The sequence below is a fragment of the Colossoma macropomum genome, unplaced genomic scaffold (assembly GCF_904425465.1).
Source record: "Colossoma macropomum unplaced genomic scaffold, Colossoma_macropomum, whole genome shotgun sequence".
Classification (NCBI taxonomy): domain Eukaryota; kingdom Metazoa; phylum Chordata; class Actinopteri; order Characiformes; family Serrasalmidae; genus Colossoma; species Colossoma macropomum.
The window spans coordinates 2,257,026-2,284,283 of NW_023494787.1; the positions used below are offsets into that span (position 1 = coordinate 2,257,026).

At 42.9% G+C, this 27,258-nt stretch overlaps 1 protein-coding gene across 7 annotated transcripts; it reads right to left on the minus strand.

Annotated features, from left to right (window-relative positions):
- Positions 1 to 5,045: 5,045 nt before the first annotated feature.
- Positions 5,046 to 25,565, minus strand: si:dkey-89b17.4 (zinc finger protein 646). 7 transcript variants are annotated; one of them, XM_036565827.1, is made up of 7 exons: positions 25,280 to 25,563; positions 14,247 to 14,334; positions 13,551 to 13,646; positions 10,934 to 13,061; positions 9,334 to 10,488; positions 7,340 to 8,271; positions 5,046 to 5,512 (listed from the first exon to the last, which is right to left on the minus strand). In XM_036565827.1, exons 4-7 carry the CDS (start codon positions 13,030 to 13,032, stop codon positions 5,502 to 5,504), a joined length of 4,197 nt encoding a protein of 1,398 aa, XP_036421720.1. In that variant the 5' UTR covers positions 13,033 to 13,061; positions 13,551 to 13,646; positions 14,247 to 14,334; positions 25,280 to 25,563; the 3' UTR covers positions 5,046 to 5,501. The 7 variants fall into 7 exon arrangements, with proteins under 7 accessions (XP_036421720.1, XP_036421716.1, XP_036421715.1 ...); XM_036565823.1 differs by having other exon boundaries at positions 5,046 to 8,271; positions 14,247 to 14,331; positions 25,280 to 25,564; XM_036565822.1 differs by having other exon boundaries at positions 5,046 to 8,271.
- Between the last annotated feature and the right edge of the window lie 1,693 nt (positions 25,566 to 27,258).

Genomic DNA, 27,258 nt, shown 5'->3' on the forward strand with positions numbered 1-27,258 from the left:
ACGACACCTGCTGTAAAAAGCGCTACATAAATAAACTTTGACTGGACTTGAACTGCTGCTGGTTTAATGCTCTTGCTAAGCTAACCACTCGCTAACAAAGATATAGAATTAGAAATGGTTTAAATTCACAGCTCCACACAAAAACACAGGTTTACTCGCTCAGATTTAAGTCTTTATTCTCTAAACTCCCCTGAGTGAAGCGTCATTGAGCTGGAACTGCTGTTAGCTTAGCCTTCTTGCTAAGCTAACGCTAGCCTCTGTTGCTAACAAATATACCGAGTTAAAAGTAGCTTAAGCTAACAGCTCCACACACGGAAACACAGATTTACTCGCTCAGATTTGAGTCTTTATCCTCTAAACTCGCCTCAGTGCAGCCCCTGTTGTAAAAAGCGCTATATAAATGAACTTTGGCTTGAATTGAACTGCTGCTGGTTCCCAGTTAGCAAAATGGGTCTGGCTCACTTGTGGGCCACATCCTTGGTTTGTTCTGGCCCAGTATATGGCTGGGTCCTCATCCCAGATCTGGCCCACACACTGTAAAGCGAGTAGAACTGTAGTATATGGCCCAAATCTGGTCCCAATCTGGCCCAACAACATTGTTGGTCCACAATATTCACACCAGAACTGTCCCACAAATGTAGACACGAGGCAAAATGGTATAAAGCTGCCCAGGATCTGGCCCTATTCTGGTCCACATGCTTGACATCTACCCGGTAGTCAACTAACACTCACATAGGGAATACAGAATCGGCCCAAAACTGTCTGCTATCTGGGTTTAGTTTACTTTATTCTCCAAACTTACCTCAGTGAGCTGACTGAACCAGTACTGTGGTGGAAAGCTGTTAGCATGCTAAGCTACTGCAGTAGAACGCTACCTGCCTCAAGTACAGCTGTACACTACACACTTAGAAAACATGGTTCTTCAGTGAAGGCAGTGGTTCTGTTTAGAACCATGATCCCTGTATAGAACCATTTCATGCTTAAATGGTTCTTTGCATGGTGAAACGGTTCTTCATATGGATGGAGAATGTGTTGTACACCTATATAGAACCTTTTTGAAAAGGGTTCTTCTATTGACATCCTAACAGCAGAACCCTTTTTGATGCTATATAGAAATATATACAACACATTCTCCAACAATATGAAGAACCATTTAAACCAGAAACGGTTCTAAATAGAACCACTGCCTTCACTAGAGAACCCTTGAACCATCTTTTTTTAAGTGTGCATATTTGACAGTTTATACGATTATAGATTTTCATAATTTAAATTTTACATAAGCGCAGATTTGTTCTGTAGCTGTATGTTTCCGGATGCTTCTCTTAATCCTCTCATTAGCATATTTTAGTATATCGGACCGTGACTGGTCTAAGCTCATTTGCAACGTACAAAACTAGGCTGCTACGCTGCGCCGCACTGAGAAAGTCTGTTTTAACGGTAAATGTGAAAAATGTGAACTTTACTAGTACAGCCATAATAAAACATCCAGGAGTTCACCATTTAAACATACTGATGCCGAGGGGCTTTAAAGTGGCAGTAAATCAAACTGAGAGCAGACTTTGCTTGAAAATTTGAATGAGTAGAGCTTCCAGGAGCTTCCCCACCTCCAAAGTACCACCCAAAAGAAGGCTGCTGTGCATGCACAGGTAACCAAACACAGCAATGGAAGAGGCTGAGCAAACAGCATGGAGCAGACACACTGCTAAGAACATGAACTAACTCCACACAGCTAGACATAACAGACACACACCGATCAGACATAACATTATGACCACCTCCTTGTTTCTACGCTCATTGTCCATTTTATCAGCTCCACTTACTATATAGGTGCACTTTGTAGTTCTACAGTTACAGACTGTAGTCCATCTGTTTCTCTGATACTTTGTTAGCCCCCTTTTACCCTGTTCTTCAGTGGTCAGGACCCCCATGGACCCTCACAGAGCAGGTACTATTTGGGTGGTGATCATTCTCAGCACTGCAGTAACACTGACGTGGTGGTGGTGTGTTAGTGTGTGTTGCGCTGGTCTGAGTAGATCAGACACAGCAGTGCTGCTGGAGTTTTTAAACACCTCAGTGTCACTGCTGGACTGAGAATAGTCCACCAACCAAAAACATCCAGCCAACAGCGTCCTGTGGGCAGCGTCCTGTGACCACTGATGAAGGACTAGAGGATGACCAACACAAACTGCAGCAGCAGATGAGCTATCGTCTCTGACTTTACATCTACAGGGTGGACCGACAAGGTAGGAGTGTCTAATAGAGTGGACAGTGAGTGGACACAGTGTTTAAAAACTCCAGCAGCACTGCTGTGTCTGATCCACTCAAACCAGCACAACACACACTAACACACCACCACCACGTCAGTGTTACTGCAGTGCTGAGAATGATCACCACCCAAATAGTACCTGCTCTGTGAGGGTCCATGGGGGTCCTGACCACTGAAGAACAGGGTAAAAGGGGGCTAACAAAGTATCAGAGAAACAGATGGACTACAGTCTGTAACTGTAGAACTAAAGTGCACCTATATAGTAAGTGGAGCTGATAAAATGGACAATGAGTGTACAAACAAGGAGGTGGTCAGAATGTTATGCCTGATCGGTGCATAAACACATTTTGTTCCAATGCATGATCTCAGATCTGCAGATTCTGACCTTCTGAACTCCTTCAGTAAAACACAGAAAACGTGGAGAGACTCTTTCAGTTACTCTGCTTCTAAACTGTGGAGCTCAGTTCAGCTTTTATTAGACAGTTGAGCTCGGAGCTCACTTTTAATAAACATCTGAAAACACCAATTTTTCAAAAAATTTTACATAACTAAAGTGTGGACTTGAGATGCAAATCGTTCAGAGTGGTTTGGTATGAAACGCTCCGTTCTAGAGAAACTTACTGAGTCAGAACTGTTCACAGTGGTGGTGATAGGAACCAGACGTCCACCTCTAAAAGCTCCCTCACAGAAGGTTACTACATGAAAGAAGACTCGTGTAGGTTCACTGGTGGTTCTGGATAGTAAATAAAATGTCTATATTTGTGTTGTAGTCATGGCGACCCCTGGTTCCTATCACCACCACTGTAAAGACATCTGAACCATTTCACACCAAACCACTCTGAATCTCTGTTTACACCTCACACTGAATTCTACAGAGATGTTGAAAAACTGGATTCTCCTTTAAGGGCCTAAATTACACAATATGGCAAGAACAGGGAATCTATCTTGAGCTTGTGGCACAGTTCCCAGCTCTGGTGTAAAGAGGTCTTCATGCTAAAGGTGAGGTTTGATTATTTTTAATTTTAAATATGTTTTGTGTTCAGATTTTTCAGGTCAATCTGTGTTACAGTCCTATTTCAAACAGGAGGACCCGTATTAGGTTCTTCAGACGAAAAGGCGTTTGAGGTTCTGCCCTCTCGCCAGGAGGACACAGGTTTGAATCTCAACACTGAGTGTGTTTACATGCACTTAATAATCTGATAACTGCAGAAAATCAGATTTTGTCACTAATCTGATCAACACATTTACATGCTCTTGAGTAATCAGATAATGGGGAAACTCCAGGTCTACATGAGTCAGACAGTAATCGGATTTCTGCTTTACAACCAGCCACAAACTTCATGCCGCGTCGTTTTTAAACATCGAGCTCCTTTACCTGAAAATATGAACTTAAATCATCTAGAAGATGAAAAATATTTAAATCCTTCATTTCGTTTTTGGTTTCAGTGTCGCTCCAAAAGTGTTTTGCTGCGTCTTGCGGCGGCACTGCTTGCTTATTTGTGGTACCGCCATATGATCTCGCGCGTGCTCTGACTGAGAAATCCGAAAGAAATCAGAGTAAGAGTTCACATGCACCGAGAAATCTGATTACTGAGCTAAAATCCAGATTTCTTAATCGGATTTCTAGATCGGAGTATGGTGTTTACATGACCATTTGAATAATCAGATAACTGCAGAAATCCAATTACGATCGGACTATTGAGGACATATATACGCATTTAATGTCACAACCGAATAAACAAACCCCAATATATACACCAATAAAAGCGCAGGTCACAAGTATCGTTCCATATTATCGTCCAACCGATACATCGGTCGAGCCCTAGAGAGCAAGGATAGAGACCTGTGTTTAGTAAAGCTGTGCAGAACCCCATAAACTATACACTCACAATCACGAACAGATATGCATGTTTTTTGTTTTTCAGCTATTTATTTTCATTACTTGAGAGCATTAAGGTTATAATCCAAACAAGTTCTGTTAGGAAATGAATTATCAAAATGTAGTTTAAAAAAAGTGTATAGTCAGCAGTACATATATATGCATGAAAGAGGGAAAAGAAAAGGTTAAACTTACATAATAATTCTTATATTCGTTCAAAGTCAATCCTTCCCAAATTAATGCACCTAGTTTGTTATATACTTTAGCTTTTTTTTTCCACCCTAATTGCAGGTTATAGGAACATGTATATATATATATATGTATATATATACACAATCTTCCTGTGCTCTAGTCATATCACTTTTCCTTACAACTTCACTTTCACTCAAAATAGAATGGACTTACTAGCACCAGTGCTCCCTGGTAATATAGGTTCAATGAGCTTGAAATAGTCAAATGCATTTAAATAAAAAAAGGATACTAATAAATACAAGGGATACCATAATAAAAAGAAAAAAAAAGTTAAAATAAGTTTGCCTAAGTGATTGTAATGTTCACAAAAATCATCCCTTAAAATGGTGTGAGCTTAATAGCATGAGACAGAGGCACATCCAATCTTGACGTGGGAAGGGGGCGGGACTTTTCACGACATCACGTGAGGAAGGCATAACAATACAGTGATATCTTTACACTCATCGTACTGCAATCGGAAAAAAAAAAAAAAAACAAAATCACACATAGTACAGCTCCCTGTCTATTGTACAAGGTTTTAAAAGCATAAAATAACAAAAGAAAAGTGAAATATGGAGATTACAGTCACTGTAACGAGTGTTCTTCAGGAGTCCTGTCACATCCTCGACTCCATGTCAATCATATATGAAGGATTCATCGGTCAAAACGAAAAGAGAGAAGCAAGGAAGTGTCTGGAACAGAGCTCCTACGGCGGGGAGGTCCTAAATCTAGCGTCTTCGGTTACAAGGGTTAATATAAATAAAATGCATACTACAGTGATCCTTTTTTTCCGTTTATAAAAGTCTTCCTGTAAATAATACAGTCAGAAGTACGATACAATACAAGGTAAAACCAAATGCCAGTACAAGCCTATCAATATACAATTTTTTTCCCCTGTTTTGCTTTTTCTTTTGCTTGTTTTTTCTTTTTTTTTGTCTCCTCGAAGCACAACCTACTGTATCTATACACTAGCTACTCAGGCGCGGTGATCGAAAATGAGCGGCGTCTTCAAAACGTACAGGAGGGAACGCGCATAAAAAAAAAATAAAAAAAAACGATGCCGCAAAGAAGTGAACCCATACAGCGCAACGCTGCTGTCATCTGCAGAATAATAAGGTTTGAAGCTCATCTTCGTGCTGCAAGAGACACACAAGTTAGAAACAAATTAGAACATCAGAAGGGAGAACCGAGAAAAGAAGACACCCTTGAGAGTTCTACACAACATGGTGACTGCAGTCAGTTCTCAAAAATACGAACTATATACTGTCAGATCTACATCCTACACATACAGGCTGCTCAATCTTGTTTTTTCAATTTTTTTTTTGTTTTTGGAATTTGAAAGTCAGTGAATATGATTTATTTGTATAATATAGAACATACTGAATGTTTTAAGGTGACCAAGGGGCGATGGAGATGGGATGGTGGATGAGTTCGGATTTTTAACACGAGTACAGATGCCTCAATACCCTGACCGGAAACTCTTTACTGTAAGGAACTTACATATCGCTGCTGTCGGAAGAAAATCTCGTATCTCCATTTTTGACGTTTTTCAGTTTTTAATATGATTTGAAAATGTCTGCTGCTCTTTACATTGTCTGTAAATTTCATGATGAATGGACCAAAAGAAATGACCCAAAATGACTTGGGGGGGGGGTTTCTTCCTCCTGTAAAGTTACCATTTTGGAGATACGAGGTTTTCTTACAACAACAGCGATATGGAGGTTTATTAAGGTCTTTGTCCAGTGAAGCCCGATGGTTTATTCACTGAAACCTAACTGGAGGTCTGTTATGTGAAAATCGCTAATAACTGCATTATTAGTTAATAATAATGATGCACAATACACAAAACTCTGTTAAGACATTGTTATGCAAAATATTGAGTTATTAATTATCACCTAAATTCACACATTAGTGTGCATTTGATAATCGGCAGCTTTTCCTATACAGTCTAGAAATCAAATTGAGTTTTATTTGAGTTTATTACGCTAGAACTAATACACATCTAACACGTCACTATTTCAAGTTCCAGTAGATGCCAAAAAGCACTAAAGTTTCCAATAATTTATAACTACAGAAATCAATAATTTGCTCAATAATGTCTTAACAAGAGTGTTTATTGTGCAGTATTACAACTAACAATGCAATTATTAGTGAGTTTAACATAAGAAATAGTGCATTAATGCAGATAATGAATAAAGCACAATGCACAGTGAATAAACCACTCAGAAGTGTCTAATTTGGGCTGAACAAAGAACAAGACCTAAATAAACCAAACAAAGTGACCTAGGCACTGAGGGTCAATCGATGGGGTCCGATTCAATGACCTCAGCTAAACCTACAGTGATCTCTCCCTCAATACTGACCCTGCTAACGGAAAAAGTATCTGACCTATCGACAGTCCAATGTGAAATGTAGTCCTCCATCAAGCCAGAGTTCAAGTTCGACCGAGTTTAAAACAGTAAGTCTTCAAACAGTTACTACGCTGAGCAAACAATCACCTTGGGTTCAAGAACGGAGGGCGGGCGCCCAAGCACCTCCCAGGTAAACCAGGTAAATCAAGTGACGAAAGAATGCAAGTAAGGTCAGCTGCAGTGTTTAAAATGAATGGAGGTGAGTGGCTTGTGTGCCATGTCAGCCTAAGACTGTCTTAAATGACATAATGGTCCGTGTCCTCGTTTTATTCAGTGTCTCCAGGAACGTACGGGGAGAGATGGAGGGGTAGTCCTCTAAACCTAGACGACAACCTGCTCAACGAAAACAACAGAACAGGAAAACAGAAGAGGAAAACCTCACAGCCGCAACTCATACACTACGGTAACTACAGATGGAGTGAGAGGAGGATGGGGGCAAGGGATATTTTTGGCACCTCCAGAAACCTTGGCATTAATCTCCATAACAAAAAACAAGTCCTTCTTCCCCAAACTCCCACCACTAACTTTATATAAAGGGCCCCGAGGGCATACCCAAGAAGTTGGCGGCGCCCATGGAGATGGTGCTGGTGGGCGCCGAGCTGTTCCAGTGGACCTTCTGGTGGTGACGCAGGTTGGACTTGCTGGAGAAGCGCTTATCGCACTGCTGGCACGAGAAGGGCTTCTCCTTGGTGTGAATGCGCCGGTGACAGATGAGCTGAGTAGAGACGCGGAAAGCTTTGCCGCAGTCCGGGCACTGGTAGCGCTTGGGCTCTGTGTGGATGCGTCTGTGGTTTTTGTACGCCATCAGGTTGGAGAATTCCTTCTGGCAGGAGTTGCAGAAGTAGGTGCCCGCCTTGTGGCTGTTCTTGTGGTTCAGCAAGGAGCTGGCGTGCCTGTAGCCGCGCCCGCACTGGTCGCAGACGTGCGCTTTGCGGCCCGTTTCGCTGCGGGCCTGCTGCTGCTGGTGGTGGTGCTGCTGGTGGCCGGAGGAGCGGCTGGAGCCGTTCGGGTCCAGTCCCTGCGCCTGCATCAAAGTTAGATCGAGTCCCGAGCCCCAGCCCAAGTCAGAGCTTCCAGACGAAACCGCCGGATGATGATGCTGCTGTTGCTGCTGCTGCTGCTGATGATGGTGGTGGTGGTGATGATGCGAGGATTTGTGGCCTCGTCCGTGCTGCATTTCCAAGTGCAACCGGAAGCTGGACTGGCTGGGGAAGCTCCGCTGGCACATTGTACAGGCAAACTCCCGCTCCTTCTGGTGCACACGGCGGTGGTTCTGGAGTTGCGAGGAGACGCGGAAGGCCTTGCCGCATTCGGGGCAGCGGTGCCTCCGCGTCTCCGAATGAATGCGGCGGTGGTTCTTGAGGGCGAGCAGGTTGGAGTAGGTCTTGAGGCACACGGCGCAATGGTAGATGCCAACTGTGTGGGTGTTTTTGTGGTTCAGGAGAGAGCTGGCATGCCGGTAGGAACGGCCACACTGCTCACATCTGTGGAGACACAAAAATAAGGTACAATAAATCTCTGTCTTCTTTTCAGGCAGTGTCTTATTAGTGACCTAGATTAATCTAAATGTATGCAACCTAACACTGCACGATTGACTAAATTAAGGAATGGCTAGATGGAGAGGTAAGTACAGGTATATGATCTTGAATCCAGCTGCCATAACATAAACTGTCCCAAGTTGGACAAGAGAACTAGCAAAATGTGCTACACTGAATGGATTCATTTAAATGCAATTATCAACATTAGTCAGAATAAACCCATTCTTTTAGGTGCTGACAAGGCAGACTCCGTCAATTTAGCTACTGCCAAAATATGCTTGGCTAACCTAAAGTTTTGTTGCAGCCTTTTGAGCACAAACCTGGTCAAAACTGAACAGGTCAGCCTGAAACAATACTACAAATGAGTGATATTTTTACTTTAAAAGCCTTCGGTGTTAGTAGAACAGTCACAGAATGTGCATTAGTATGTTTCTCAATATGTCAGACTTTACAGGAAGTAAAACTTGCATGAAGAAAGTACTAAATGTTGAGATTTAGGGATAATTGTGCACATACGAACACATTTAGTCCCATGACAAGGTCTGCTGGTCACTGACAGGCCAACTGTAATGCCTGGGACCACCAAATCAATATCAAGTCTCATTTCCCTCCAGCAGTCAATTAAATAACAGAACATCAGTGCTAAGAAGGCTAGAAGTGCAATAACAACAGACATTCAATAAGACATCATTTAGAAGGGATTCAATGAGACACCCACCTTTACTGTAAACACAAAACAAACACATCTAACTATACAGTACATAGTTTACCTATTAAATTCATGGTAACCTAAAAATTCTAGAGTATAATGCTAACTGAAAGCAAAATGGGGTAACTTATCTGGTCTCCACTAATCATACTGTCCAAACTTCAGAAAAATCCGAATTCCGGCACGCGAATGGTCCCGAGGAAGCCGGATTGGAGATCATATACCTGTAATAGACATGTAGAAACCTGTGATCTTTACTAGTTCACTTCAAGAATCACGAACAACAGACGTAAACTCACGTGAACCGGCACTCTTCTCCCTCTCTTGTGCTTGAAGTGGCCTTCCTCCTGCCCTCGTTGCCTACCTGGTTGTCCCCGCAGCGGTGCCTGGCCAGTCCAGACCGACCCTGGAAGCTCTTCCCGCAGGTGGGGCAGCCGAAGCGAGTGTGGCCCTCCTCGTGGACCCTCTGGTGGTTGCGGAGGAAGCGCGCCAGCCGGAAGGCCTTCCCGCAGGTGGAGCAGATGTGGCGCTTCTTCTGCGTGTGGATGCGCATATGGTTGCGTAGCGCCATGTAGTTGGTGTAGGGCTTGTCGCAGTAGGAGCAGCTGAAGTTCCCAGTCTTGTGCGTGTTCTTGTGGTTCAGCAGGCTGCTGGCATGCTTGTAGGAGCAGCCACAGAGGTCGCAGGTGAAGGGTCGCTCCTCGCGCTCGGGGGATCCTTGGTCACCGGCATCCATGCTCAAGCTGGAGCTGTTCAGAGAGGCCGAAGAAGAACATGCCGAAGAGGAAGGGAGCTGGGCACTGCAGTTGTGCGAGGCTAGCTCAGTCGTGGTTGAGAAACGATCTGAGCATCCGTTGCACTCGTACATACTGGGAGGTGGTGGGGGTGGCACGCTGGGGCCCGGAAGGTCTTTGCACAGCTGGTTGGCGGTGTGCGTTTCAAGCTGCCTCTGGTTCCTGAAGCCCCGGCCGCAGTCGGTGCAGGAGTACTTCTTCAGAGCGAAATGCATGCGGAGGTGGTTCTTCATGGCCAGTCGGTTTGGATAGGTGGAGTTACACATGTTGCAGTGATACTCGCCAATCTTGTGCAGGTTCTTGTGGTTTGCCAAACTGCCGGCATGACGGTAAGTGCGTCCACACTGGTCGCAGGCAAAGGGTCGCCGGCCGCTGCCATCGTCCACTTGCTGTGCCCTTGCCCCAGCATACGGTTTCTTGTAGCCTTGAGGTTGGCCGTAACTGGGGGCCATTTGAGGGTTTTGCATCTTGGGGTCCCCCATCCTCATGGGCTGCATCTGGGATGGCCCCCCCTCATAGCATGCACCGTTGTGTTGGTTCATGCTTTGGACACGCTGGTCACGGACCCCAGTCTTGGCTCTGTGCTCTTCGTGCAGACGTAGGTGATTGATCAGCTGTTTCTGGATCTTGAAGGCTTTCCCACACTCCTCACACTTGTGCCTGCAACAGAGAAAAAAAAAAACACACAAAAGTAGAAAAGATGAGAAAGCAACGTCAAAATCATCTGTAACAAAAAAACAAAAAGCAAACAAATAAAACCAAACAAAAAATGCAGTACACAGCATGAAGAACTTATACATACAGAGATGACTACACAAAAGCTCAAATGGGACAAATGTTATGAAATACAGATTCAGTGTTTGTGTGTGCGCATGTGTGCGTGAGAAAGAGAAAATGACTGACTAAGTGTGTTGCCCTCATCTTCTTTTAATGGAAATATGAGTTGTACACATTGTTTTAACACTCACAATTTGATTCAAATCTATTTTTTTCAGTGATGACCTGGATAATCACAAGTGGGGAACTCATAATACATACACAGTCAAAGTATGCAAAGAGAACTACACAGTTAAAGTATAATAGGGCACATGCAATGCTGGCTAACCTCTTTAAGTCAAAATGAGTCCTCTGGTGGTTCTTGAGAGCCAGCAGGTTGTAGTAGCGTTTTTGGCAGACAAGGCAGCGGAAGACCCCAGTCTTGTGTGATTTCTTGTGGTTGAGAAGGGAGCAAGGATGCCTGTAACCTCTACCGCACTGGTCACACCTGTGGGGACGGTCATCGGCCATCTGCCGGTGGTCGACACCACTGCTGGTCCCAGCACCACCAGTCATCCCTTTGGCTCCATTCATGTTTTTGTTCAGGGCTCCACCTCTTGCCTTCCCTGGACACAGGTGAGTGATCAGGTGATGGCGATCTGCAAAGAACATGCCACAGTCAACGCAAATGTGGTTCCTTCCATCCATTTTGCCATTAGCATTAGAGCTGTTGCCCCCCAAGCCCTGTGCAGATCCGTCTGGCCGGTGAGGTCCATGGACCAGCTGGTGATTGAGCAGGTCCTGCTTTCTGGTAAAATTCTGGCCGCAGGTAGAACAGATTAGTAGACCAGAATGACTACCTTCTTGCCGCCTCCTCCACTCTTGCTCACCTATGGGCGAGAGGGCAGAGGAAGGCCCTGCACCTTGGTTTACACCATGGCTGCGCAGGTGGCTACGCAGAGCCCGAAGGCTAGCATAGTGATTCCCGCAGACCGTGCACTGGTAGACTTCTCCGTCATCATCTTTGCTCTCCACTCTCTTGCTGCTTCCCTGGCCGCCGCCTCCTCCTCCGTAATGCTGGTCTTGTCCACGTCGCTGGCGGCTGCTTTCTTTGAGGTTGGCGCTACCTGATGGCAAAGAGGCAGCCCCTGAACTGTGGAAGCTCATGCCGCCGATGTAACCATTAGACATATTGCTCTGCTCAGAGCACATGTGCCTGTCTGCCTGCCGATGGTTTTGCGGAAGAGGGGAGTGTCCAGAGTTGCCCTGAGCAAGCGAGCCATCAAACCGGTCATGGAACTCTAGTGAATCCAGGCCACTGCTATGGCCGCCATCGGAAACAAAATGGGCTGCGTCACCAAGATTACCAGGGAGCGAGATGGGAGTCGTGGTGCCATTCTCTTGATCCTGAGAATGCACAAAGCTTTGCTGGGACTCTAGTCCTGTTATTGGCTCAGATGACAGCCAGTCGCCTTCTGAATTTAGGCCCTGGGAGTTTGGCCGAGTTTTGTGACTGCGCAGGTGACTCTGGAGGGCCGCAAGGTGAGGATACTCCTTGCAGCAAATGGTGCACTGGTAATGCCCGGTCTGATGGCAGCGCTTGTGGTTGACAAGACTTCCAGCGTGTCGATAGCTTTTCCCACATTCTTGACACTTGAACCTGCGGTCGACGTCATCAATAGATGACGACTGCAGCTGGGATCGGGACTCTCCACTGGGTGAGGACACAGATGGTTGGGAGTTGGACCCTAGGCCATCGGAATTCAGAATAGAGGGACCCTCTTGAGCATGCGTGGTTGGGTGAGGTTCGTGGGTCAGGTAGTGAATTTTGAGGCTCTCCAAGTCAGGATGTCCAGACCCACAGTATGCACAGGTGTAAATAGCGTTACTGACTGGAGGCCCTAGCATCTGATCGTAACGTTTGTCAGGTAAGGGGGGAAGTGGAAGAGGGTCCCCAAGTGCAGGGGTGTAGGGATTGACTGCTGAGGAACGGACAGTGCTGAGATTATGTGGCACTATCCCTGGGAAACTACGCGTCAGCCCCAGTGAAGAGGACGCTGCATTGTGCAACAGAATGTGCTCCTGAAAGTCAGTCTTATTGGGCAAGGAAACCTGGCACAGATGGCAAAAGCAAGCTGCAATGTCATCCGTTTGGGGGGCAGGGGGGCGAGGCTCAGACGACGTCTCAGGCAACAGGCTCCCCAAGGACATTCCAGGGGGTTTAAACTTTGAATGGGTGCGCTCATGGGCGTTCAGGGCTGCCAGGTTGCTAAACTGTTTGTAACAGACGGAGCACTTGTAAGTGCCTTCCTGATGAGACTTCTTGTGGTTGACCAAGCTGCCGTGGTGCCGGTAGGTCCTGTCACACTGGTCACACTTGAACGGTCTGTCCCAAGCATCTTCGGCTCCCGGCGATTTCTGCTTGTCGTGGTCATGTCCCGGCATCATTCCGCTGCTGTTCAGGTGGCCCCGGAAACCTGTGTCAGAAAGATCTTGTGCTAAACCATAATCCCTATCTTCATCAACACCATCCTCATTCTCCTCTTCAGCTTGTGCACTAGGAGACAGAGTGTGAATGCGGAGGTGGTTCTTCAGTGCTACTGCATTGGGCAGTGTTCTGGTGCACACTGGGCACTGGAACGAACCCATTTCGTGGGACTTTTTATGTGACGCCAAGCTACTGGCATGTTTGAAAATGCGTCCACACTGTTCACATTCAAATCTGCCACTTCCCTCTTGGTGATAGTGGGCTTTCATGTGCTCCAGGAGGCTAGTTGTACTTGGGCATATCATGTCGCATTCTTTGCAAGGGAAACCCTTTGCACGATTCATATCATGCATAGCCATGATGAGAAAATTGAAATGGAAGGGGGAAATGTCCACATAAAATGATCCTCGAACATAGAAGAAAGGGGGGGCAATGTGTGATGCTCAGCTCTCTGCTTCTGTGGTATCAGCCATTTTACCTGGGAGGCAGATATTCTCTCCAATCAGCCTTTCAAATCCACTCGGTCACAGCGGTTCAGAGAGCGTCTGGACAGATGCGGGGCACCAGATGGGAGCTGAGAAGATATAAAAGAGAGAGACATCAAACATTATTTTACGGAACTTACCGACATCAACAAGCAGTACTATAATATTCGATAACAGAAACCATCATTGACCTGAATCAAATAGGTAATCAAATGTAGCTCATCTGATTCATGACGTTTCACATGGCTCATGATATAATTAAGCTAGTAAGTTCACCAGGATACACCATAAACACTGAACATCTACAAGAAAACACCATTAAATTTTAGCCTTGTTTCAGTCCTTTTAAAGTATTTTACGTTTCATTTTGTTTCTACAGACATAATAATTTTAACCATAACTGTAATTTAGCTTATCTTCAATATGTAACAATATTGTAAGATTAAGATTGTGAGAGTGGGAATGGTTAATAAACACTATCAAACATATCCAGAAAAAAGACTAGCTACACATTAAAAATTGTCTTGTGTGTCTTAAACGCTGTCCTTTCACAGTCATTTAAATAAACATAGGCAAAAATATAGCAATTTAACTTAGAATTTTGACAATTAAGTGTCCAAATGCACCAGAAAGCCAAACAACAGAATTTTATTTACATACATTACTTACTAACTTACTAAATTTCTTACTTTTTAACTTTCTCCTCAAACCCACACGCACAATCCATGTCAAATCACTGGGGTTCGACACCACGCATCACAGATCTTGAAGCTCCTACTTTAGAAGAGACAAAATGACGTCAAAGGCACCGTTTTCTGTAGTATGCATTATATGTAGTTAGAATAAATGGACATACTGTAAGATGAAAAGAATAATGCAACATGTTTTAATCTGCAAACATTCAACAATTCATTTGCAAACATTCGTTGAGCACTGCAGGACTGGACCAACAGCTAGAAACAAGACAGAAATTCTTTATTGTATCATGAATAAAAACACTGATTACAAACTTTATTTAATTGCAGCAGCACTTGTAACCACGTCCATCACTTGCCCCACCAAGCACTCGTTCAATCGCTCAGTCGTTTCGGGAACTTCCAGCTGGTGGTAGCTTTGGAGGTTCTTTGGAGCAACGCAACAAGAGAACCACTTTAGGTTCCCTACAGAACTTTCAGTTGGTTTTCTGGAAGAACTCTTTTGCAAAATATCTAAAATGTGGACTTTTTTTTTTGGCCCGGTCCCATTTCACCCCTCGCCCCTACCACTTAGCCCTCAGCCCTCTGTTTTGCGCGTTCTTGTCTAGGGGTAGGGTGTCCTGATTCTTGTTGAGATAGACAAGTAGGGCGAAGTGTTGGGGCTACATGACCCTCCAAACGGAGAGTTATGAGAAAAAAAAGAAAAACCGGTAAGATGGAGCACAAGAGACCAAAGAAACCCACAAATGTGAGAACTGTCTTCATCAAATTACGATAATCATCATATTATATTAGTTTAATGTTGTTTCAATGTATTTTCTTCAAAACAAGCATTAAAAAATATTATTAAAAATAAATTTAAAAAAATATATAACAATAATAATAATAATAATAATAATAATAGTTCACTAATACTATGCTAACTAATGTCTCGGTAGCTAGCTAGCTAATTTTCCCGTTCCACCTTAAATAGTCCAGCAGTTCTGACGCCTGAAGCGCCAGAATGTAACTGCTGCTCCATTTAAGGTGGAACGGGAATATTCGAACAAGAATCTGGTGAATATCTGACTTCAGCTTCATATGACTGAAGAATTAGGGGTGGGTGATAATAAATAATTGCCCCCCTCTTTGAAGATCATATGATGCCCTAAATGTAACTAAAGCCCAGCAGTGAGGAGCTGAACTCTACCCTCCTCTGCTGTCACTGCAGACTGGCAGCGTCACCTACAGAGCAGCGCTGGTAGCTGTTAATGAAGTGATGCTCTTTTTATTTGAGGGTCCCATTTCAGAGGAAGATTTCAACCACTACCCAAGGGGCAAGGAGACACTCAAAAACAAGGGGTAGGGGTAAAAAGTAGAAATGGGACTGGGCCTTAAACTTTCAATTTTAACAACTTAGAATTTTATGATCCGCATTATTATGGTTCTAACCAAGAATCCTTTGAATATTTACAGTCTACAGAATTAAAAGTGGTTCTTCAGTGTCGTCGCCCCAAAGATGCACCCATGATTGTAAGCGGCTAGAATGAAAAGTAATAAAGCTAACCATAGATGCTTGAATATTAATTAAGAATCAATTAATTAGGTCTTCAGTAACGTAGAACAGGACATCTCCCGTCTTTGCAGTGACTCACTGGACCTCAACACAGTGTCTCCGAGTGACATTTCCAGATAATCTCCAAGCTGAACCCGTTAACTCAGCTGTCAAGCTAGCTGGGCTGGCTGTCCCTCGCTGTCAGGGCGTTTTCCACGCTCCATTTATGAAGCTCTTTTGCAGCAGACATATAGTACCTGTACATTATAACTCTCTGACACTTCACTGGAGCCCTGCTACTCCGTTCCAATAGCTGCTCCTCTGCTCCGTTCCATAATTCGACTATACTAGCAGGTTAGACATCAATGATACATTCAGCAGAACAGCTGTTTACCTACCTAGCTTAACAGCTGTGTTGATATCATTACCATTAAGATACAACAGGAGACTCTTATGGATCAGTATAAACATTGATCCCAGTGGTCCCACAGCGTATTACTCACAGGAAGAGCCTTAACTAAAGCTGAGCGCTTTTATAAAGAGCTCAGTGCATTAATATGACCATTTTAACAGAAAGACATGTAAAACATTTTCACCCATTTAATTCCCTCTAAATGTACCTGACAAATAAATCATTACTTATATTTCCACTCGCACTGAATTCATTTCATAAATCTTTTCCAATTAATGTGAACACATGAGCAATCAAATCAACTGAGTTATAACAAATGAGAAAGAATCTAATCAATTAATATATTAGTTCATTTAAAGCATAGTTTCTCAAACCATCGTCCTTGCTGGGTCCTTGTTGCTGCCTCACCATTTTGCTGCGTGAGCACCTGCGTGAACACCTGTGGTTTGTCAGAAAGCTCAGAAGGAACACAGCACATGTGTCAGCTCACAGTTAAAGCCAGAGTTGGAACAGAGGCCAAAAACCTGAAGGTTTCTAAAGGAAGAATAGTGCGAGAAAACTGTGATACTGTTGATTTTGTGGTAAATGATGCATCTTTGAAGTACAAATATTTTTGAGGGAATGAGGAAGACTTAGCACTGATTGCAGCACTTTAAAATCAGTAAAAATTAGAGAAATATATCATTTGGTTATTCAAGAGACATTCAAGATTTACTAACCCTTTCAAATAGGCTACACATTTTATTACCGCGTAATAACAAATGTAGTGGAAATCATAGCAACCATAGTTCTGATGGACATCTTCAAACAGAGGATGATCTGTTATGGTGCACTTTTATAATCAGAATATTACAAAACGCAGCAAAAAATCTCTTTACTACACATCTGATGTTACTTATTTAAAGTCTGTAGTGCATAAGCGTTCTTCAGTAAAGGCAATGTTTCTATATAGAACCAATTCACGCTTCAGTGCTTCTTTGCATGGTGAAATTGTACTTCAGATTGATGGCAAATTTGTTGCATATGGTTCTACATAGCACCAAAAAGGGCTCTGCTGTTACAATATCAAGCTTGAACCCTTTATAGCGCTATATAGAACCATGTTCAAAAAGGTTCTATATAGAACCAGATACATGTTTAACCGTTTCACCATGCAAAGAACCATTTAAGCATGAAATAGTTCTGTGAGTGTTTATGTTTCTATATAGAACCCCTGCCTTTTGAAAAAGAACCCCTGAAGAACCATTGTTAAGTGTGTAGAGGCCAACCAATATATCGGCTGACTGATAATATCGTCTGATTCTGACTCACGGTTTTAACGATATCAGCGAAAATATCACTAATGACACCAATGATTATTGACTTTTGTGGAGACGGCATCGCTGGGGTTCAAATTCTAGGTCAAAACCTTAAACAGTTGTTCCGCTGGGGAACCCGATATGAGTCCCACCTGTTTAACTAAGAGCCTGTTTACGCCTCGCATTAGCATGTGTTTCATGTCTGGATAAACTTCAGCCAGAGCCCATTTAGACTTTTCCCTAAAACAGTGTCACCAGTGTCTCCAGATGAGATCTGACTGCACTTTTCCTGCACAAACAGCGGATCAACAGGTGATATTTCCACTTGGTTTGCCTTTCACCCCCATTACGAGTCGACAAGCTCGGCTTGGACGCCTTTATCGTTGCTCGTTCTCTCACATAACTGTATACAGATGACAAAAACGGATTCTGTTCCAAATGAAGTGAATCAAATGGGGTGAAGCCCCGTCTCTAAACCTCCAAATGTGGTTTAAATGATCTGATCCAAATCCACTTACAATGCCGGCTGGGGGTGTTCACACATGGCAGTCAAGTGGTTTTGATCTGAACACAGAAAGCGCATTTTAATGCAAGGTGTAAACAGGCGCTATTTCACAGTAAATACAAACTGAATTGGAGAACACAACAATTTTATAGTTCAAATAAACACACGTATAATACAAACCACATCTTTACAATCATAACACAAAACACATGAAGTAAAAATATAAAGATAAAATAAATAAGAGGCAATCAAAAACCATATAGCCCTACTGGGATGGGATTAGTGCTCCATGAGGAGGGGGTGATGCCAGTTTACCTCAGGGCGTCTAATGTTTATGAGCGATTCGCACAGGATAAGAAATCTGGGTCTAAATGACAGAGATGGAGCAGCTACTCAATTTAGGTGCTGCCTTCACACAGAAAGGAGTAGAAAAAATTTTATTTAGCCATTATATTGTTTATTCTAACCATTTACTTTTCTGTCTTAAAAGAATGAAGGTGTCAATAGCGTCACTGTTCATTTTCCCGTTCCACCTTAAATGGTGCAGCAGTTACATTTTGACTACATTCACATTACAAGCCTCGTTGCTCAAATCCGATTTTTTGCTCAAATCCGATCTCTCTGACAGGATGGTTCACACTCGTTTAGGTAAGCGATTCAAATCTGTCATTAATGTGATGAACCGGCGTCCTAAAATGACCCTCATGAGCTCATCCTACTCAGTAACGTCACGTGAATGAATCACGTTCATCATCAGCACAAACTAACGAGCAGAACGAGCTTCGCTGAAGATAATTAACTCTGATCAGCTCTCAGCTTCATTATTAGAGCGAGACGGAGGAGAAAAAGGTGAGATGAGCTGCTTTTCCACCGTTTACAGGCTTTAACTTCTGAGTGTCACATTAAGGTCGCATGGCCAGGAATCGGATACGTATCTGATCTAGGACCACGTATGAAAGTGGCTCAGGTTGGTTTTGAAAAGATCAGATTAGTGTCCACACAGCCCTGAAAGCATCAGATCTGAGTTACATTAGGGCAAAAAATCAGATCTGTGCCACTTCAGCCTGGTAATGTGAACGCAGCCTTTGGCGCCTCAGGCGTTATAACAATAGCTGCCGCACATTTAAGGTGGGACAGGAAAATTCGAACACTCCTTTTATGAGTTATATGAGTGTCTTTATCGACATGTTGATTCGCACAGGATTAATATAATCTGTGGTTATTTTTACGGCTCATTTTATAGAAGATATGAGGTGCTGGAATCTTTACTGATGTGGGAGCGCAGTCTGTAAAAATGACTGACGTGGCTCATTCGGACGGGAATAAAATCACAGAGAAACCGTGGTAATAATCACATCACCCACCTCCTCATGTAAAACTCATCCCGTCTGAATTGGGCTTAAAACTGCAAAGAATTCTGGGTAGCTACACCCCCAGTGCTACAAAATTTATCATATATAGTGCTGCTTTTGAGTGGCGTCAGTCAGTAAAACTTATAAAGTTAAAATCTAAAAAAATAAATAAATAAATTAAAAAAAAAACATTTCCTGTGTGCGATATAAATCAACACTCCATATGCAATATTTTTAAAATATCTCTATAGTGTAGAGATTTTTTGCTTTTCTATGTATAATGTTTATATTGTTAACTCCTCACCATCCCATGCGTGATATAAATCAGTACCTCATGTGCAATTCGGGTAAAATATCCTTACACTGTAAAGACTTTTGCTTTTATTTATTTATAACTGTTGTTCATTTTTGGGAAGGATAGAGTTTATATTTTTATCTTATTCTTCACTTTTAGTATTATATATACATATATTGTCTATACAGTAAGAAGTAACAAACTGTAAACCTTGTTAAGTAATTAATAAGGTTAATTACTTCGTTAATTCTCTTCTTGTTGCTCTTTTCTTGAGTGTCTTGCTCTCCCTTTGCTGCTGTAGCACTGTGAATTTCCCCGTTGCGGGACTAATAAAGGACTATCTTATCTTAAACATAATATGATCTCCGTCGATATTATCAGTTATTGTTATTTTAATCCCCATCAAATTAGGATCGACCACAAATTGCATATATCGTCTGTTTGTAGCCGCATACTAACTGCTATACTGGACAGGCACCAAAAAACATTAGAGAAGCTTTTTCATTTTTAATTTTGAATACATTACAAGTCTTTAATAACACCCACCTCCAATATCTCCTAAAGCACAGCTGGAACACCTCCCTGTGAAAAGGTGCTGCTCTGTCCTGTTCAAGATGAGCCAGTTTATATGTTGAAAACTCGATTTCAAACTCAGAAAAAAGAGATAAAGAGCTGAAAGGCTGACAGTGAGTCTCTGTGCTGGCTCTTCCTTCACAGCGAGTCTGCAGTCGAGGTTATTCTAGATCAAATCTCTGGGACTTTCGTCACCCACCGCACATCCTGACGCCTCCACAACACGGACAGAGACGGCCGCCTGACTGTTTCACTTTTTATTCGCTTATCCGGAAGGTTTTTATGAATGACTACAGGAGTTTAAAGTTTAAAGTTGCAGTTTAAGCTGAAATCTCACGGTTTCAAAACTGAGAGTAACTAATATTATTACTATAACTAATATTTTGTTTTATTACTACTATTGCTACTACTATCATTATTGTTATTATTATTATTGTTATTATATCAACGTGCATCTACTATACAACAATTTTTTATTTGGAGTTTAGAGTTCTTTGGGATCTTCCAAGGTTCTTTAGGGAACCAAAAGTGGCTCTACTGTGGAACCACTTCAAAGATCTCTTTATTTTTAAGAGTGCAGGAAATATATTATGCATAATTTATGTTTACATTCTTCAAAATAAACAGCTCTTGTCTTAGACGTCTTGTTCTAGGAAAAACCTCTAACTAGAATGTCTTTTACATTATGTGGAGGTTCTTTAAACTTAAAAAAGGTTCTTCTCTTAGGCCTTCCTGAAAACAGCCATTTAAAGGTTCTATATGGAACTTGAACCTTTTGAGAAAAGGACGCCCCAAAGAACACTTTATTTTAGGTGATATCGAGTGGATTATTTTACTTTTACATTCTTAAGCGTCTTGGATGCCCCGTTTAATTGGTACATAATCTTTACAAAGGTTCTTCAAGCTCGCACAAGTCATGGTTCTTCAAGAAACTATCCACTGAAAGGTTCTTGAGGAAAGTGAGTGGCTCTTCTATGGTAACCCTCAAAAGAACCCTTCATTTTTAAGAGCGCAGGCGACAGACACAGAGCAGAAAACTTGCATTTACATTCTTAAAAATAAAAGGTTCTTGTCCGGGATGTCCTGTTCTAGAAAGAACTTGCACTGGAATATAACTTCTACATTATGTGGAGGTTCTTTAAACTTTAAAAAAGGTAACTGAAAGGCTCTTTAAGGAACCAGAAGTGGTTCTTCTACTGTGTCTCTCCAAAGAATGCTATATTTTGAAGAGTGTAGCTGACCGAGTGTGGATAATCTATATTATTTACATTCTTAAAAATAAACGATTCTTGGCTTGTAGGACAAACCTTTACATTATATGGAGGTTATTTAAACTTTAAACATGGTTCACATGGTACTGAACGGTTCCTAAGGGAACTGAAAGTGGTTTGTTGGATGTTTATGTGAAGATTTAGTTAAACCTTCTGACGATGTGAGTTTCGCCGAACGACCTCACTGTTCCTGACGTGACGACACCTACGTCATGCACACGTCCAACCTGCAGCGTTCGGAGTAAAGTCGGGAATGGGTGGGGGGTTTGTGCGTCCCGCAGCAATCGTGTGAAAACAAAACCCCCCTCACAAACCCCGAGGCTACACAGCCTGACCTGCAGTCTCCGTTTCCAGACCATCTGGATGTGTTAGCCTCATCAAGTCTGTCAAGATCCACGCAGCGAAATGCCAGATGGGTCCAGCTTCACAAAAATATTTCCACTCTCGTCCTCCGTCATCTGTTGTTTACATTCGCCCGGACGTTATACGCAGCTCTAGAAGGTGCAGCTCATTTATAGGTTGCTTGAAATTGGCTTTTTCTGAGGGGGGAGGGACGACAATATAACAGATACTACCAGAAATGTTGCTTAAACTTTACTAAAACTCGGTCTACAGAACTCGTAAAATGAGCTCGAGCTTCATGGGAGAAAATACTGCTTTGATAACGTATACATTACATATACACTCTTAAAAATAATGGTTCTTGGCTTGGATGTACAGCTCTAGGAAAAACTATTTATTGCTATAGAACAGAAGTGGAAAAAATAACATCACAACACCTTCAGAAATTTTAAGATATGCAATATGCACCGTGATATTTACTTTTTGTTTTGGTCTAATCGGTTGGAACAGTTGAAAAAGCTCCGCCAGAGCCACATTTATTAAAATACTATGCAAAACTATGAATACAATGGATTTTATTCAACTAAACAGGACTAATTAGGCTCTCCTTATAATGAACTTATTTAGTTTAGTGTTGTTTAGGTACTGACCATATCCACGATATGCTCAAGAAAGCATATTATGACACAACATAACATGATAATGATATCATACTTCATATACTTGATACCATATGGCCAACCCCCAGCACAAAACCTTACATTATATCGAGGTTCGCATGTTGCATTTCGTCTTGTGGTTAAAAAAAAATCCAGAAAAAAGGTCTTTGCGTGCTGACACTTCATACTGTGTGGACCAAAGTAAAGAGCAAATACCTTCCACACCATCATCCGCTGTATAATCTGAGACTGTGTCCTGGAAATTTAAGACCATTCTACACCTGAAAGTGTATAATGAAGCCTGTAAAAGGGTGAAAAGTTCACAGAGACACATACAATGGTCTGCAAATGAAGTAAAGAGTGAAATACAAGGTGAATAAAGCCCTGGAGGTGATGTGGCGTCTCTGGACACCACGCAACTAAAATCTGTGCTTGAATGAGGAAGATGCAGATCAAACTACCTTCCAAACATTTTCTCAGAAGATAAACAAAGGCCATTTTTGGGATAATTGGTCAGTCATATGCAATAAAGGGGCATTTAGTTTGTATAAGTACAGTAGTAGCTGATAAACTCAGTAACCGGCCACCTAATCATGACTGAGCCACCTAATAAAATGTTCCTATTTTTCTGAGATCATCAGAGTGATACACTTAAAAACTGGGATGTAAACAGAGTGGTTTGGTATGAAATGGTTCAGATGTCTTTACAGTGGTGGTGATAGGAACCAGGGGTCGCCATGACTACAACACAAATATAGACATTTTATTTACTATCCAAAACCACCAGTGAACCTACACGAGTCTTCTGAGTCTATATGGAATGTTGATGATGGAAAATAGTGGAAAATCTGAAATAATAAGTTTTCTTTGGGGACTATTTTGTCCTAACAGCACCTTGTATGTATCCATCTACTAAGAAAGTAATTTAGAAATACATTTCAGGCCAAAACCTTCTCAACTGTTCACAGTGGTGGTGATAGGAACCAGACTTCCACCTCTAAAAGCTCCCTCACAGAAAGTTCCTACATGAAAGGGTTATGAATTCACTGCCTGATGACTGAGACACTGTTTTATGATAGTTTAGAGAACTTAAACTCCATTCATGGTGGAGGGATACATGCAGGGCACTGTGAGGCAAAATAGTCCCCAAAGAAAACTTATTATTTCAGATTTTCCACTATTTTCCATCATCAACATTCCATATAGACTCAGAAGACTCGTGTAGGTTCACTGGTGGTTTTGGATAGTAAATAAAATGTCTATATTTGTGTTGTAGTCATGGCGACCCCTGGTTCCTATCACCACCACTGTAAAGACATCTGAACCATTTCACACCAAACCACTCTGAATCACTCTGATTACACCTCACACACCGAGTTAAGGGGAAAATGTTTTAAAACTCCTCTTTAACTGCTTATCATTGACTGAATCCTTTTCAGCCACACTCCTGAGTCCCGTTAGCTTCCATATAATTAAATACAGTGCAACAAAAATCTGTAAATAAAATAAAATGTCACATTAAAGCGGAAATAAGGCGCTGAGAGAGAAAGCCTGAGATTCTAATGCTGAGGGGAAGCGCTGAGCTGCAATGTTTACTTTTCTTATTTGTTCAATAGACATTTGGTGGGCTAAACACTGCAACTATTAATAGGCACCGCATTAAAAATCAATTAAATAAGCCACCACCCCCTAATAACAACCCATTAAACTTCATTATACATTAAACGTGCATATCTAGCAGCTATTCTCAGCTGATGTTTTGTTTTTTTTTTCGCTGCGGTTGCGGGAAAATAGTCACGCTTAGCGGCTGTGCGCTGGCGCAAACAGCGCAATGAGCGCACAATTTCCGCAATTTTAAGCAAAATTGGGCTTAAGTTGGAAAATATAGTGCATAATGATGCTAACTGCGCTCTGAAATCGGTGTAAGAGTGACCTTGGCCTGCCTGATCCACACCCGTTACCGCTTATCCGATTTTTAAATGGGAGAAAATGAAGAAAGCAGATGCACACGGGCAGAAAACAGGAATAATCTGCCAAATTAATACGCGAAATTAAGATGCAGATTGCGCGGGAGAGCGGAGCGGAGGAAAAACGCCGCTAAATCGGCGACGTCTGCGCTGAATCTGAGGGGAAAGGCTAGGTTAGGCTAAGCTAGCGGCGTAGCTAACTTAACAAGCGGAAAAAACGATTTTGGGTCGAAATAAAACCTAGAAATGGCACCGATGTGCAGATAAACAGAGCTTTCGCTTCTTGTTTGGCTGTCAGGGGTGAGCAAATGCGCCGCAAAATGTTGTTTTTATCGCAGGCTTTTGTGGGTGTAACGTTAGCGATGCCTGCTAAGCTAAGCTACGCTACGCTAAGGTAAGGCTAACGCCACCCCCGCGATGCTGAGAGGAAAACAGACGTTAACATTCACAAAATATCGCTGGAAACAAGACGATAACTGACTAAAACCCACGCGAAGACGAAGTCGGCTTCTAATTCGCCAGCGTCTTATTTGCATCTCCCCGTTCCACCTTAAATGGTGCAGCAGTTGCATTCAGGTGCCTGCGGCGCCAGAACGTAACTGCTGCACCATTTAAGGTGGAACGGGTGAGTTCGAACAAGAAGCTGGCGGATAGGAAGAGCTAACCCGTTTTAGCGTTAGCCAGCCAGCTAGCTAGCGTTAGCTTTGAATCAACACACAAAAAGGAGAGAAAAAAAGACAGAAAAGAGAGAAAAACGGAGCGGCGGGTCTCAGTGATGGTGACCGTTGTGCACATTAATAATAAGCTGCTTTGACTTACCCGGGCGGCGGAGGCGCGAAACAACAAAACCAGCTCGGCTCGACGGTTCGAAATTCGAGCACCGCGAATTCTCTATTATTTGGATTTTTTTAAAGACGAGCTCATTCGCTCGCCATGATCTGTCTCTCCTTTTCCCCCCGCTCTCTCTCTCCCTCTCTTTCTTCCCCGGGTTCAGCAGAGCGCCGTGTTTGCTCGCCTCACTTCCTGCAGGCTGAATGGGGCTGAGCTGCAGACGCCTCGCCGCGTCACTGCGCACAATGGCTGCGAGAACAGAGCAGCTCCATACAGACACGGCAGCAACCAAAACACTCTCTCCGTTAGACTTACTCAGCAACAGCACAAACAACGGCGGCCCACCTGCCTTTCAGGGGTCCAAGGTTGCATCTGCGCTGCAGGAAGGTGGGGAAATGCAACAGAGCTATTTCTGGCCTTTAATATGAATGGAAATGGACAAAAGTATTGGGACACCTACACATCACACCTACAGGAGCTTTTATGAATCCCATTCTAAATCTATGGGCATTAATATGGAGTTGGTCCCCCTTTGCAGCTCTAACAGCTTCCACTCTTCTGGAAAGCTTCTACAAGATGTTGGAGAGTGTGTCTGTTCACCCAGAAGAGCATTTGTGAGGTCAGACCAGACACTGATGTTGGACGAGAGGGCCTGGCTCACAATCTCCGTTCTAGTTCATCCCAAAGGTATTCAATGGGGTTCTTCCACACCAAACTCACCCAGCCAGGCCTTTATGGAGCTGCTTTGTGCACTGGGGCTCAGTCATGCTGGAACAGGAAAGGTTCTTCCCCAAACTGTTCCCACAGAGTTGGAAGTGTACAACTGCCCAAAATGTCTTGGTGCTGAAGCATTAAGATTTCCCTTCACTGGAACCAAGGGTTCTAGATCAACCCCAGAAAAACAGCCCCATATCATCATCCCTCCTCCACCAAACTCTACAGCTGACACAGTGCAGTCAGGCAGGTAACGTTCTCCTGGCATTCGCCAAACCCAGACTCTCCATCAGACTGACAGATAGAGAAGCGTGATTGGTCTCTCCACAGAATACGTTTCCACTGCTCCAGAGTCCAGTGGTGGCGCTTTACTCCACTCCGTCTGACGCTTGGCATTGTGCTTGGTGATGTAAGGACTGCATGCAGCTGCTCGACCATGGAAACCCAGCCATGAAGCTCCTGGTGCAGTTTCTGTGCTGATGTTGATGCCAGAGGAGGTTTAAACTCTGCAGTTATTGATCAGCAGAGCGTTGGTGTCTTTTATGCTCTATGCTTCTCAACATTTGGAGACCTGCTCTGTAACTTTACGTGGTCTGACACTTTGTGGCTGAGTTGCTGTGGTTCCTAAACTCCTCCACTTTTCAATACCACTCACAGTTGATCATGGAATATCTGGGAGGGAAGATATTTTGTGAACTGACTTGTTGCAACGGTGGCATCTTACTACAGCACCACACTCTAATTCACTGAGCTCTTTAGACCCATTCTTTCACCAATGTGTGTAAAGGCAGGCTGCATGGCTGGGTGCTTGATTTTATACACCTGTGGCAATGAGACTGAAAAACACCTGAATTCAGTGATTAAGAGATTAAGATTATTCTATACATTTATAGCTCCTCCCGATATATGCATATGCAGTTCTGCTCACCATAAAGCAGCATAATAAAGTGTAAATGATAGCACAGTGATGATGGCATGTTAGTGTGTGTTGCGCTGGTCTGAGTAGATCAGACACAGCAGTGCTGCTGGAGTTTTTAAACACCTCAGTGTCGCTGCTGGACTGAGAATAGTCTGAGGGTAACTCTTCACCCAAATAAAACCTGCTCTGTGTGGGTCCTGGCCATTGGAGAAAAGGCTGAAAGGGGGCAAGGTGAAATAATAAGTTTTCTTTGGGGACTATTTTGCCTCACAACACCCTGCATATATCGTATCCCTCCACCATGAATGGAGTTTAAGGCCAAAATCTTCTCAAA